Consider the following 14690-nt stretch of genomic DNA (forward strand, 5'->3'; position numbering starts at 1 on the left):
ATAGCACCATAGGACAATACATTGAACTGCAAGAGACTTGCATCTAAGGATTCACGGTCGCCTTTGTCAGTCTCAATACATGCATTAAACACCATTTGCCCTGGGTAGGTAGTGTTCCTCAGGTTGAGAGGGACTGTGCAGGCCCCCCTCCATACATTACATACATTGCCCCGGGAAGGTAGCGGTCTCCATGGCTTGAGGGGGCCACATGGGACCCCCTGCAAACATAAAAAATGATTGCCCCGGAGAGGTGACATTCCCGGGGGCATGGTAAGCTGCATCGCGAGCCCTCACCCCGCATACATTATATACAGTGCCTTGGGGAGGTGGTGGTCTGATAATTCCTAGGAGGGGGGCTCCTGTGCTCCCCTCCTATACTTTCTGAATGCCCCCAGGACCTGAAAAAACCCAGGGGCAAAATGAAAAGTAAGCACAGAAGACGGTGCATTTTTTCAATCTATGACAAAATTTGCGAATATTCAAGATTTTCACTGTGAAATTTTTTTTAATGCTTTTTTAGCCTGGCGGGGGGGAGGAGAGGACTCTGGGGGACCCCTTGACCAAGGCTAGGGGGGTAGGGTAACAGTCACCTGCCCCCTTTTCTTTTTTTTTCGTTTTGTTTTTTTAGACTCGGCTGAAGCAGAGTCTCAAAATGGCTGCCAACACTTCCTGGATGAAGTGTTAGCAGACAATCAGATCTCTGCATGAGATGGGAGGGTTTGCGAAGCCTTCGCGCCTCTAGATGTACAAATTTGGTTTTGTTTAATTGTTCTTACACTACTGAAAGGATTTACACCAAATAAAAAGTGTAATTTGCATACCAATGCTACTTTTCTGCCAAATTTGGTGTAATTCTGTCTAGTGGTTTGGGCTGTAGTTGTGTTCAAAACTCCCAATGGAATTAACATGGGAAATGCACTTTTTTTTACCCTCTCCTTTTTCTCAGCCCTCGCTTGACAGATCACCCCGAAATTTCCCATGCACAAGATTCTTGGGCACACTTTTTTTTGTAATTTTTTTTTTAGAAAATGTCATGAAGATTTTTCAAACGTTGCTGAAGATATATGGAAGTCAAGATAGATAGATTTAGATATCTATAATACATATAGGTATGCATAATTTTACATAAATATATACTATATATATAGTAAATTTACACACATAGTATTTTGACATAACAGTGGAAATTAGATCTAGAACTATTTCTTTTGTTGTCTTCTACAGAACTTCAAAATGTCCTTCGATGGATTGATGGGTGTGAGAATTTGCGTGAATTATCACTGAATGGGAATCCCCTTTTACAAGATTCAGACTGGAAGTAAGTAAAACACGTGTGGCTAATACAGTTTTCGAAGAAGTGCTTTGGTCAGGCTTTTCCCCCCATCCTTAAGTAGGAGGGACAATCTAGCTACATCAAGAATGGTATTGCACGTATTTCTCGCTAACTAGCAAACCTGGTTCTCAGATTCGGTCAGAAAGTTCCCTGTCCATGCCACTTTTTTAGGGTCGAGTCTGCGTTGCATGCGCTCGCGCATGCGTATCGCATCGAGACGCTTTAATATTTAGAAAAGGGCTCGGAGCCCTGTCAACTTCACGTCAGTGTTTTTTATTGGTTCGTGGGCTTGCCTAATAAAATCTGCTTGCTTTCATTAGTCGAAGGCACGCATACGTCATGCCTTTTCCGGTGGCTAGCCCTCCTCGAGCGCAGCGACCAAGTACAGAAAACATGCGAGGCTCGCTGTTTTCCATCGGGCTCGTGGACTTCTTTTTCTCTAATTTACGAGTGCGATCTCGCTTGGCAGAAGTCGAGCGCTTTACATAGTTAATTTCACTTTTTCGGGTTACGTACATAAATGCACTTTTGCCCGATAGGTGAAAAGTCGGGTTAGGAGTTTACAACGCTATCAGCTCTAACATGAGCAAATGCGAGACCCGTTGCATTGTAAATGCTTGTTTCTCCTTGGTTTAGCAGTACAGGCCTGGGTCCACGATGGAAAAATGAAGATCGCGTTGAGGTACAATACAAAACAGATATCACAGTTTCAATAAATGCCAATACTAAAAATACATACACGAATGCATGGTAAAAATAATGACTAACTGAAATCACACAATTGTGTAACAAGAGTAATACAATGAAATACAGATGTAACACATGGGACTCCAGTTATGCAAATTATATGTCCTACTCTTATTTGTTGGCTCTTTCCCATTGTTCCTACGCGTATCCCTGCCATCTAATCGTGAATTAGAAACTGCTTCTCCTACAACCTTCATATACAGTTTTCCTTGCGGATGTGCGCCTAACAAGAGGTGGGAAAGCCAGCAGATTCCTAAGAAAATTCACGAGTAGAGCCAAGCACTAGCCAAACCAGTTGTCCGTTTTGCCTGAAAGAATCAAAGCACGATCCGCCAAAATAATAATGTGAATCCTGCAACAAAATATTTTTGTAATTGCAGAAATAACAATCTTAAATCCTGATAACCTCATGTCATATAAAATATACCTAGACTATGCAAAAATGGAAAACAAATATTGTATTTCAATATTGCTTGACACTTCTTTGTGTAGATTGTAAACCCAATATGGCCCCAAACACAGAATATAAGCAAATCCATGCAGTTGAAAATATATTTACTTATTGTATTTCTAATTAAGGGGAGTGAAGATGTGCTATATAGAGCATGGGTTAACACTCCTCTGACACAGAATTTTACACAAACTATAGAGCTCAATCTAAGAACTCTTCCTGTCGGCCTAAGGATAAAAGAATCCTTTTGCTTTAAAAAACTTTCACCCACCAGGGGTATTTCTGGTGGCACTCTTCATCATAGAGGTCCATCCCGTTTCGTTGTGGAACGGGCGTGCCACAACCTGTAAGATGTACGGAGCACTTTTTTGGAAAAGGAATAGGGTATTCAGTGGGGGTATGTTTACATTTTAAAATTACCTGCATGGTAGCCCTAACTTTTAAAAAACTGGTAAATTTAGGAAGTCCTGGGGTTCTAGTTACCCCTCATTTCTCTTAGGATCAACGTGTTTCTTTGGTTTGCATAAAGTATTTTATTTACAATCAAATAAAATGGTAAAACATGTTTTGTATAGTTTACAGTTTCAATGCAGGGATTTGTATTCCCATGCTCTGTGTGCGAAACTGAAAAGTCCCAGAATGTCAAGTATTTTTTTTTTTTTTATTATTAAAAGCCAGGACTGACTGAAGCTGTCAAAAGACATGCATCCACTTAGCTGCTACCTTAAGCAATTTCATTTACAACCAGCAGCAAATTAAATAAATGAAAATGCACATCAAGGAGGCAAAGCTCAAATTTTATTGATGGATCAAAAATATAATTTCATCATCAAACCATGTCATAAAATATCAAAATGCACTATAAAAACATAGAAATTTTCTAGAGCCTTTTAGTTGCAGATATTCCTTACCTTAGAATTTCCCCAGGCATCAGACTGGATTCAGAGATTCCAGCCAGGCTCTCTAGATGTAGCTGAGCAGCCGAGGCTTATCTAGGAGACATGCAAACTTCATGCAATACCACTGTAGTCACACAGTACTCACACACATGAAAGAAATACTCAGTGTTACAAACTTAAAGGTACTTTATTTTGGTGACACAAATGCCAAAAATACTTTAGAGACTATACTCCCTTAGGAGGTAAGTAATATACACAAAATATACATCAGTAACCAAAAACAGGTAAGTACACAGTCAGAAAACAGTGCAAATAGTGAAAATCACAATAGGTTGTAATGGGCCTAGGGGGAACATAAACTATATACTAAGACAGTGGAATTCCCGCCTAGGCAAGTGTATTGTGTAGAGGGGCGCTGGGAGTGTAAGAAAACACCAAATGTAAGTAATAGAACCCACCCTAGAGTCCAGGAAAGAGGGAGTAAATCACAGTAAGTTCCCTGAAACCCACAAGAAGTCGTGATAGAAGATTATGCAAGAACCAGAAGAGACTGCAAGACAGCAACAATGGGTTCCTGGACCTGAAGACCTGTGGAAGAAGGGGACCAAGTCCAAAAAGCACTGAAGAGTCCAGGGAGAACAGGAGCCCCTGCTAACCCGGATAAAGGTGTAAAAGAAGAATCACTGGTGAGAAGACAAAGTCAGATATGCACCCAAGAAGACGGATTCGGGCTCCTGGTTGGTGCAGATGATGTCCCAAGCCGAATGGAAGATTGCAGTCTAGTTTACGTCATTGGAGTCCGCCAACAAGCCTTGGCACTCACAAAGCTCGTGGTTAGCGGAAAATGGCGCTGCCTGGGACCAGGAGGGACCTGGTGGCCTCTACCCAGGAGGGGGAGACAGAGGGGGCTCTCAGCAACTCCGAGAGCCCTCAGAACACCAGACAGCGCGCACAAGAGTCCCACTACACAGGAATCACGGAGGTGCAATTGGAGGCCCAAGCAGTACCTGTTTGTGAGGGCACCCCTGCACAAGCAGAGGTGCCCCCACGACCTCTGGGACCATTTTCCTGGACTTTGTGATTGCGGGGATGCCATTTTACGTGTGTCCTGGGCATAGGTCAATACCTATATCCAGCTACATAATGGTAACTCCGAACATAGGCATGTTTGGTATCACACATGTTGGACTCATACCCCAATGCTTTTGTAAGCAATGGTTGTATGATTCCCTGCACTCTGGGGTCTCCTTAGAGGACCCCGAGTATTGCCATTCCAGCCTTCTGAGGTTTTCAGGGCAGCCCCAGCTGCTGCCACCTCCCAGACAGGTTTCTGCCCTCCAGTGGCTTGAGCAGCTCAAACCCAGGAAGGCAGAACAAAGGATTTCCTTTGGGAGAGGGGGGTTACACCCTCTTCCTTTGGAAATAGGTGTTACAGGCTTGGGAGTGGTAGCCTTCCCAAGCCACTGGAAATACTTTGAAGAGCACACTTGGTGCCCTCTTTGCATAATCCAGTCTACACCGGTTCAGGAACCCCAGTCCCTGCTCTGGCACAAAACTGGACAAAGGAAAGGGGAGTGACCACTCCCCTGTCCATCACCACCCCAGGGGTGGTGCTCAGAGCTCTTCCAGAGGGTCCCTGGGTTTTGCCATCTCGGATTCCAAGCTGGCAGGGAACTCTGGGAGCATCTGAGTGGCCAGTGCCAGCAGGTGACGTCAGAGCCCTCCCCTGATAGGTGCTTACCCGTTTAGCTGATCACTCCCCCTTTCAAGGCGATTTAGGGTCTCTCTCTTGGGTGAATCTTCAGATTCGGATTGCAAGACTCCAGCAGGAATCCTCTGCATCCTCTCTTTCACCTTCTCACCCAAGAAACTGCATCTGGACCCTCCAGAAACTCTACAAACTGCAACAAAGAAGCAAAGACGTCCTCTGCAACATTGTATCTTCAGCTCCTGCCAGCAACTGCAACTGTTTGCTGGTTGTGCATCCTCAGAGGACAGCTTGTCTTCAGCCTGCACCAGAAGAGCGAAGGAATCTCCCTTGGAGTGAAGGAGTCACTCCCCTGCTTCAGCAGGCACCTCTCCGAATCGATGACCGGCTGTGTGGATCCCCTCTCTAGACGAACTGCATGGATCCTGCCTCACGGGTGGTGGACTGAAGTGGTCCCAATGGTCCTGACGTCCTACTGTTCAACTTTGGTAGAAGTAAGAGATTGGCTTGGCAAGTGCAAAACACGCGGTGCACTGGGGTACTGTCTTTCGTGGGGAAAGATAGTGTAAATGACTGTGCATCAACCATTTAACACAGGCTGCAATGGCAGTCCTATAGAAGCCTTTGCATGGGCTATCTATGGGTGGCAAAAATAATGCTGCAGCCCATAGGGATCCCCTGGAACCCCAATGCCCGGGGTACCTAAGTACCATATATTAGGGTCTTATAAGGGGGCACCATTATGCCAATTTGGGATGAAATACTGGGTTACCAGTATGTAGTGACACATATGGGAACAGAGAGAGCATAAGCACTGGGGTTCTGGTTAGCAGGATCTCACTGACACAGTTTAAAACACACTGACGAATAGGCCAAAAACCATAAGCACTGGGCTCCTGGCTAGCAGGATCCCAGTGACACAGTCAAACACACTGACAAACAGGCCACAAATGGGGGTAACAATGCTAGAAAGAGGCTACTTTCTCACACTGGATATCTGCATAGCTGTCATCAATGCGCAATCAGTCTATTTCTGTAAGGGTAAAAGGTGCCTCCACAAGGGCAGGGGGAGCCAAACAAGAGTTGGTTCTATCGCTACTGGGAATCACTGTTCTGGGTAGAAGAGATGGAGGCACAGGCCTAAGCCTCAGGTGGTGATAAACAAAGCCAAGTAGAAGGAGGGATATATTAAGACATGGCCCACCATGATAGGAGCTGTAGACCAATAGTTTATGTACGATGATAGGAGGCCTAAAATTTACGAGAACACATTGTCCTTGAAAACTTTTTTCCAGGGATCCAACCCATCTCACCCTTCTGACCATCAATACATTTGACACATCTGAGTATGGGAAATGGGCAAAGGTATGCAACCAGTGCAGAACCTTGTTCTTGAATTGAGCAAGTGACTCAACCGAATTTGTGAGCAAACACAGCACATTAGATAGCACGATCACATAAGGGCATGCCTCAGGAGGAAGATTAACCTAAATTGGATCTGATTCATAGGCAGCCATGACCCGAATAGCCCCAGGTGGCCCAGCTAGCCCAGTCTTTTCTCCTCTCATTTTCCCATCCAGGCCGACCGATTACGTTCCCAGTGGGTCACCAAAACAGTGGGCAAAATAGTAGAAGTAGTAACCACATAATGAGGGGTAGCAGATGGTGCCACAATCGGCAACTGGCCTACTGGGTATGAGTTTAACTTGAGTAGCTCTACTTCAGTTACACCCAACTGATCACAGATAGATTTTAATATACTCTCCGACGGGAAGCGCGTCGAGAGGTGTGTCCGGGGGCAGGAGCCCTTTAATTTCCTTCAGCGCTCCCGCCGTCGCGGGAAGCGCGTCGAGAGGTGTGTCCGGGGGCAGGAGCCCTTTAATTGCTTACAGCGCTCCCGCCGTCGCGGGAAGCGCGTCGAGAGGTGTGTCCGGGGGCAGGAGCCCTTTAATTTCCTTCAGCGCTCCCGCCGTCGCGGGAAGCGCGTCGAGAGGTGTGTGCGGGGGCAGGAGCCCTTTAATTTCCTTCAGCGCTCCCGCCGTCGCGGGAAGCGCGTCGAGAGGTGTGTCCGGGGGCAGGAGCCCTTTAATTTCCTTCAGCGCTCCCGCCGTCGCGGAAAGCGCGTCGAGAGGTGTGTCCGGGGGCAGGAGCCCTTTAATTTCCTTCAGCGCGCCCGCAGTCGCGGGAAGCGCGTCGAGAGGTGTGTCCGGGGGCAGGAGCCCTTTAATTGCTTACAGCGCTCCCGCCGTCGCGGGAAGCGCGTCGAGAGGTGTGTCTGGGGGCAGGAGCCCTTTAATTGCTTACAGCGCTCCCGCCGTCGCGGGAAGCGCGTCGAGAGGTGTGTCCGGGGGCAGGAGCCCTTTAATTTCCTTCAGCGCTCCCACCGTCGCGGGAAGCGCGTCGAGAGGTGTGTCCGGGGGCAGGAGCCCTTTAATTTCCTTCAGCGCTCCCGCCGTCGCGGGACGCGCGCGGGCGGCGCCCGGGCGAAGCCCGGGCCAAGGGCGGGCCCGTCCTTGCCCGTCATTGCCAGGAAGAGGCAGGGCAGGGCCACCCCCCTAACTTTCACATCAAGACACTCGGTTTAGGCAGCTCATAAGTAGCTGGCCGCCTGAAGGTACTGTGCCAATACCTACCCCTAAAAAAGGTCCTTTTATAGAGGGCCTTAGGACGGAAGTCATCCTTTCCCAGCATGGTGCTTTTCTTACTATTACCTGCTAGATTTGAAGTGGGGCCGGGCCGGGTCGCTGTCTCTCTACTTTATTGCAAGAAGTTTACCTGTAATCTTGAGTGTAAAATCTTTACTTAAATACTTGTCATATTCATTGTCAGTATTTATCATTTAGGCTTACCCCCACTAGACCTACTTCTATTCTTGCCCATAAATACATATTTGTCCTCTGGTTCCATTAGAGCTGAAGTATCATATAGGTGGCTCAAAGTATGGGAAAACGTAAGGCATCAGAACCCCCAAGGGGGAAAGAGAAATCTACAAAAAAACTCAGGAATGCGGGCGAGAACTGCACTATAGACGAAATTGATGATCTTATTGAGGAGGTAGAGTCATTATTATGTAGTAGGGCCACTGTCCGGGAGGGACCTGATAAAAAGATTACCTCTTACTACACGAAGAAAGTTGAACTAGAGGAAGATAAAGTGATAGAGACTATTAGTCAGCAAGAGGGGGAGGTATCACCCGATATTAGGACTGGTAGCCCTAAGGATGCTACAACTCGATCCAGACATCCATGCACCATAGATAGTACTAGGAAGAAGGGCCTCAGGCAGGAGTGTGAAGTTGTATGTTTCAATAAATATGCAGTCTTGGCAGAACTTGATAGTAATAAAGTACAGAATACACAAGAGGGGGAATTGCTGGATGAGTCATACCCAACTATTCCAATTGTACAGTTACCTAGAGAGAGGATCTCTCCATGCAACTTAGAACCAGTGAACCCCCCAAAACATAAAACAAGAACTATAGCAGACCTCTATGACCTACTCTCTGGATTAATACAGGAAGTTAAGGACCTGAAACTTGAAGTAAGAACCCTATCAGATATTGTGGGAAAGGAGGGGGGTAGGGGTACCCACAAAGCTCAGTGCGAAAAGGAGACCCCCCTTTTATCATCTCAGCCACAAGGTAGATCCACACGTACTCAAAATTCGAATACTAACCCCAACCCTACCCCAGCTATAGCCAAGATTTTACAGCATCCGCAGGGATATACGAGAGGGGTAAACGGGGAAAATACTGGTCCACGCAACTACCCTAGAAGTAATGCTAGTGATTTATGCCAAAAAATAGGGAATCCACGAAGAGAATCCCGCTTGGTAAAAGGGCCCCAAAAAGGGAATGTGGAGCTCACTCAGATCCCCCATCCCCAAGTGTCTCATGACCGTTACCATTATACTACATGGAATCGACATTCTGTGGGGGATAGGTTTCCCATTAGGACCAATGTCGTTTATCTGTTAAATGTTCCAAAACTGGCCCTAGATAGTAGTGAAGACGAAGATTCCTTAAAGAATAAGCTTACACACTGGATTAGGACCAAAAGACACTGTCTATCCATAATTCATTCAGATATTAAGAGGGCAGAAAGAATCTCAGGAGGGATGGGGCAACATGATGTTATTGCATTAACATTTAAGGATGGAAGCTTATCCAGAGGCCTGATTGACATGGAACAGAGAACCCCTGCCCCCACGATCAATGCCATGAGGTTCAGTTCGTATCCCTTCATTACCAAACCCCTAGTCCCGAGGCCTAAGTATAATGACATGGAGGGATTGCAAAAGAGAAACTGTGATTCCAATCTTGAAAGAGTAGATTGACTACTCCAGATCGATCAGGCACAAGTGGGACCAATTGGGGACCCAACAGTAGGTGAGCCCCACATAGGGTTTGATCCTCATGTTACAGGGGCAGGGAATGTAGTGGAGTCTTTGCCCCGTAGGAAAGACTCGACAGCATATTTGAGCCCTACTTCTAATGTTACAACCCCAAACGGGAGGGGTCCTATCACTATGATCTCCTGGAATGTAGCAGGCTTAAAAAGTAAGCTTACTGACCCGGAATGGCAGGACTATATTGATCAATACCATGTCTGTCTCTTTCAAGAGACTTGGCTTAAAGACCCGCCGTATAAGCTAGGATATAAAACGTACTTTATTAATGCAATTTCAGCTGCCAGAGGGAGACCGTCGGGGGGACTGGCTGTTTGGGTGAAAATCTCACTAAATGTTCAGATACGTATGCAAGCCACAGAGTCAGATGACATTTTATGGTTGGTAATGGGGGGAAAAAATAAGATAATATCCCACTTGTTCAATGTATACATAAGACCTAGAAGGACAAACTTAGAGTCGCCTGAAATAACTCTATTAGACGACCTGCTTAAAAAGATCCCAGGAGGAGAGACAATTATGATAGGGGGTGACCTTAATTGTAATTATGAACCCATAACTGGATTTGAACATTTAGCAGAAGAAGAAGATCGAGCCAGAGCAATTCCTTATTTAACAATAGAAAAAACTGTTCCAGGCACAGTGGCTGCATTGCAACTTATGGGCCTTACATTAAAACATGGACTGAAGGCATGTAATGGTAGAGTGGGTGAAGGAGGCCTTAATTTGGATACCTTCCAGAGAGGCAACTCTACCTCGAAAATAGATTATATTTTACATAGTAGAGTACATGGGGAAGAATAGTGACTTTTAAAATAGATAAAAGAAGGGAAAGCGACCACTTCCCGTTAATAATTGAACTTAGCGCCCACCTCCTAGATTTGGATTTGGAATATGTAGAACATAATAAGGTGGAGTTACAACCCTTCCTCAGTAACAACAGACGGGATATAAAATGGCCTGCAATAATGGGCAATCTGGAGACTATGACAAATATTTACCATACATATTCTAATCTCCTAGAGCCTTATGTTGAAAATGAACTTACTGATATCCCCATTACGGCCATTCACCAATCAATGAGTATTGCACTAAGACCTTTCCTGACCAAACAGCCACGGTACAAGCCCAAAAAGGAGAAGGTGCGGATCACCCCAAACAGCCCATGGTACACTACCAAATGTAGGGAGAGGAAAAGAGAGCTGATAGAGGCTCTAAAGCAAAAGAACCAATTGGCCATACAACAGGCAAGGACCAGTTACAAGAAAACACTGGCAACTGCCCAAAGCAACTGGGAGGATCAAAAATGGCAAGATCTCCTGGAAGCAGCAAAAACCAGTGACGCTAGGATCTTCTGGAAAATAGTTTCCCATGGTAGCAAAGAGGGGATAATTTCTACTGATCATCATATAGATCCCAATACATGGGTTAACTATTTCACACACCTTTATTCTGATCCCTCCAGCCTTGATTTCTATCCCTCAAGACTTAAAACCTTAGCTACTCAGGGCATCTTACCCGAGTTACAATTTAGCCTGGAGGAGACGGTGAACGCCATTGAAGCAATCAAGCTGGGGAAAGCCCCCGGTTTGGACAAGATCCCGGGGGATCTGTTCAAACATAGTTTAGAAATTTGGGCACCTTATCTAAATCTTTTAAGTAACGCTATAGCAAGGGGAGGTCTTGTGCCCGAGACATGGAAAGGGGCAGAAATAATCCCAGTCTTCAAAAAAGGTTCCAGGGATGAACCAGGGAACTATAGACCAATTAGCCTCTTAGATGTCACGCAAAAAGTATATGCTAGACAGCTGCTGAATAGGATTAACAGCTGGATAGATGGAAACAGCATACTGACTATATACCAAGCTGGCTTTAGACAGCAGACGAGCACAGTCGATCAGGCCTTTAGGCTATTGACGATAATGTGGAAATATACTAGACTAACGAAAGGCCATCTCTATATCGCATTTGTGGATCTGCGTGCAGCTTTTGATCTAGTGCCAAGAGACTCCTTATGGGCTGCACTAGGGAAACTGGGTATGCCAGGGAACCTCTTGAGCCAGCTAGAGAGACTACATGAAAATACATTTGCAAAGGTTCGGTGGGGGCCAAAGGGTGAGTTGACAGACCCAATACCTATTAAGAGGGGGGTGAGACAGGGCTGTGTGCTTGCCCCAACCCTCTTCTCACTATACATTAATGATCTGGTTCATTATCTGAAACAAAGCAACCATGACTCACCAAGATTGAACGGTGATCCTGTCCCCGCCCTCCTCTTTGCAGATGATACCATCCTATTATCCCAAACTCCCATGGGCTTGCAAACTCTATTAGATAAATTTAGCGAGTATTGCAGCCTGAAGGGATTAGAAATTAATACAAACAAGACCAAATACCTGACTGTTAACCCTCATAAAGCACTCAAGAGAAACATTCGGATTAGAGGGCAGGCATTGGAACGAGTAACAAATTTCAACTATCTAGGGATACTCCTTGATGCCAAATTGTCATGGGCACTGCATGTTAACAAAGCTGCTATTTCCTTAGCGCATAGCTCCATGGCAATTGGCAAAAATTACAAATGCTCAAGGTCTAGTATTGTTTCACCAGTATTTGAGATTTATAGGTGCAAAGCACAGGTTGCTGCCCTATATGGTGCTGAACTCTGGGGATTCATAAATCTAACTCCATTGGTTACCCAGGAAAATAATTTTATGAGGGGGGTACTGGGTCTCCCTCCATCTACTCCACTGATTCCTTTAACCTATGATATTAACATGAAACAAATAGGTAAATTGGCAGCCTTGAGGCCCTTGCTTTACTGGTGTAGACTCTGGTCTACCCCTGAATTAATCCATTATAGGCAAGCGCTAATTGAGATTATAGACTTGGACAAGGCAATTTCCCTCCCGTGGCTCCATTATATAAGACAATGCTTTTACACTCTTGGCCTGAAATTTTACTGGGATGAACCACATACACTAACAAAACAATCTAAGAATCAACTAAAACAAGTATTTTGGGACTTTACCCTAAACAGCCCTCTTTACAGCAAGGATCTAGGTAGACTTACTTTAAGTTTCCTGGATACTAAACCATTACCGTATGCTGAGGAATGGATAGATACTATCCAACCTAGACGAGCAAAGGTTTTATTTATGAAGCTTCGATATGGGACTCTCCAGGTTAAGGCTTTTACTTCTAAATGGGGCCCCTTCAATGGGAGAAGACAAGAGGTGATTTGTGGGCTGTGTAATATGGAGACTCCTGAAACGACGGACCATGTCCTTTTAAACTGCAATGCCTATGATAAACCAAGGAGGAAATGGCTTCGACCTATTTGCAGGAACGTTGGAATCAGGAACTATAATGAAGCAGCAAGATTCTTGAGATCTAGTACGATACCATATGTTGTTTTTGGTTTAAGCCGGTTTTTACTAGCAATTTCATTTATTAGAGACAAGGTGGGCCTAAGGCTCTAGGATTCAGTTATTTATTAATTTTATCTTAAATAGTCCTCCCTTACCAAAGCAAAATAAGTGCCTGATGGCACTGGAGGCAAATTCTAAGGGCTTTATAAAATGTAATACTGTAATTGATTCCTATTTATAGCTTTTAAGATTAATAATCGCTTTTATCCAGACAGTCGGTTTTTAATAGTTAAATGAATATTAATTGTTGTTGGAATAATGTGTCTTTTGTAATACTTGATCGTTTGCCTTTTATGGCTTTCAGCCGAATATAGGCTTGTATGGGAAAAAGAAATCGCTGGGCATTAGGGATTCTCACTCAGCTCTTAAAAACTAGCAAAACAAGACCACATGTGATGATGGTAGGCACATTGCCAAGATTCTTAGAGGCACTTTGGTATGCTAGGGACTAATGTCTTACAAAAGAAGCACGAAATTCTATTCTCATAATGGTTATTATTTGTGCTTACTTATAGTTCTAGAGACCAAGTGAACTTTCTTGCCAGTACACAGCCGTTGCTATTAACAGTCAGATATCAATCCCATTTGTTTTGTGCACATAGATTGTATTCATGGTTATTCTATAATATTCTTATGGTGATTTGTAAAGTGATGTGTACTGTGTATTTCTATAGTGTTTTAATCGATCAATTGCTTATTCTTTTTTTTACCTAACTGTACTGTATGGCCTTGGGGGAGTCCTGGATTTTATTTTTTTTAATCTTATGATGGGTCTGGTTTTACTGTTTTTACCAAATTACCTCTGTTTTCTTTTAGAAATGTATGAATTGTGTCGGCATGCTTTTATGGTATTGTTTTACCGAAATAAAGCTGAAATTGAAATATACTCTCCAAGGTCTCAAGAATTTTATTACATAAAACCTCCATTATTTCCACTGTTTTGCCCTTATCGTAGTCCACATGGTCCCTTAAATTGCCCTTCAGACCTCTTCCATATCCCCACCGGGACAATAGGGGAGGAACTAGGCAATTAAGGTTGTGGCTGCAAAGGCACTGGAGAGGTGATATTGGAAAAGGGACTAGAAGGGCGTGTACCCGAGGCTAAGTGAATGGTTGCAATTCCTGTGTCAAGGACAAGATAGCATTAGGGGGCAGGAAGCAGAGAAGGAGAGGAAGAGGGTGATAAGCGGTGTTCCTTCAGCTCCACTTGTATGTTTATAACACCTACTGCTCTCTGGAGGAAACCATCCAGAGAGGTACCAGGCTGAACTTTCAGTAAATTTGCTAGGGGCTTATGCTACCCCAGTTTAAAAAGCTATATAGATCCTAGGTGTAGGAAAGCACAGTTTTTGGCATGGTTATCCCCCCACTTTTTGTCAGGTATCTGATGTAATTTCAACTGAAAGCGCACTGGGTTCCTGCTAACCAGGTCCCCAGTGCCAGATCTCTTTTCCCAAAACTGCACAGTTGTTTCCCCAATTGGCAAAACCTTTAGCACCCTCTGTAAATGGTACCCCTGGTACCTTAGGCCTGGGGTACTAAAGAAGGTCCCTCAGGGCTGCAGCACAACTTCTGCCACCGTACAGAACCTCTCACCATGCACATGGCAGGCTGCCATTGCAGACTGCGTGTCTTGGTGCAGCCAAAAGTGATAACACAACATGGTACACAGCCTGTGTGCCATGTTCTCTAACGCTGCATGAAATATATGTTA

The 14690-nt window shown here is 44.8% G+C and overlaps 1 protein-coding gene across 2 annotated transcripts in view; it reads left to right on the top strand.

The window, feature by feature from the left end:
- LRRIQ1 (leucine rich repeats and IQ motif containing 1) overlaps positions 1–14690 on the top strand; it is a 1566481-nt gene that overhangs the window by 560790 nt on the left and 991001 nt on the right. For both annotated transcript variants that reach the window (XM_069229624.1, XM_069229625.1), the window contains one exon: positions 1225–1318. In XM_069229624.1, the coding sequence (XP_069085725.1) occupies positions 1225–1318 (94 nt within the window). The remainder of the gene's footprint in view (positions 1–1224; positions 1319–14690) is intronic.

The sequence above is a fragment of the Pleurodeles waltl genome, chromosome 4_1 (genome assembly GCF_031143425.1).
Source record: "Pleurodeles waltl isolate 20211129_DDA chromosome 4_1, aPleWal1.hap1.20221129, whole genome shotgun sequence".
NCBI lineage: Eukaryota > Metazoa > Chordata > Amphibia > Caudata > Salamandridae > Pleurodeles > Pleurodeles waltl.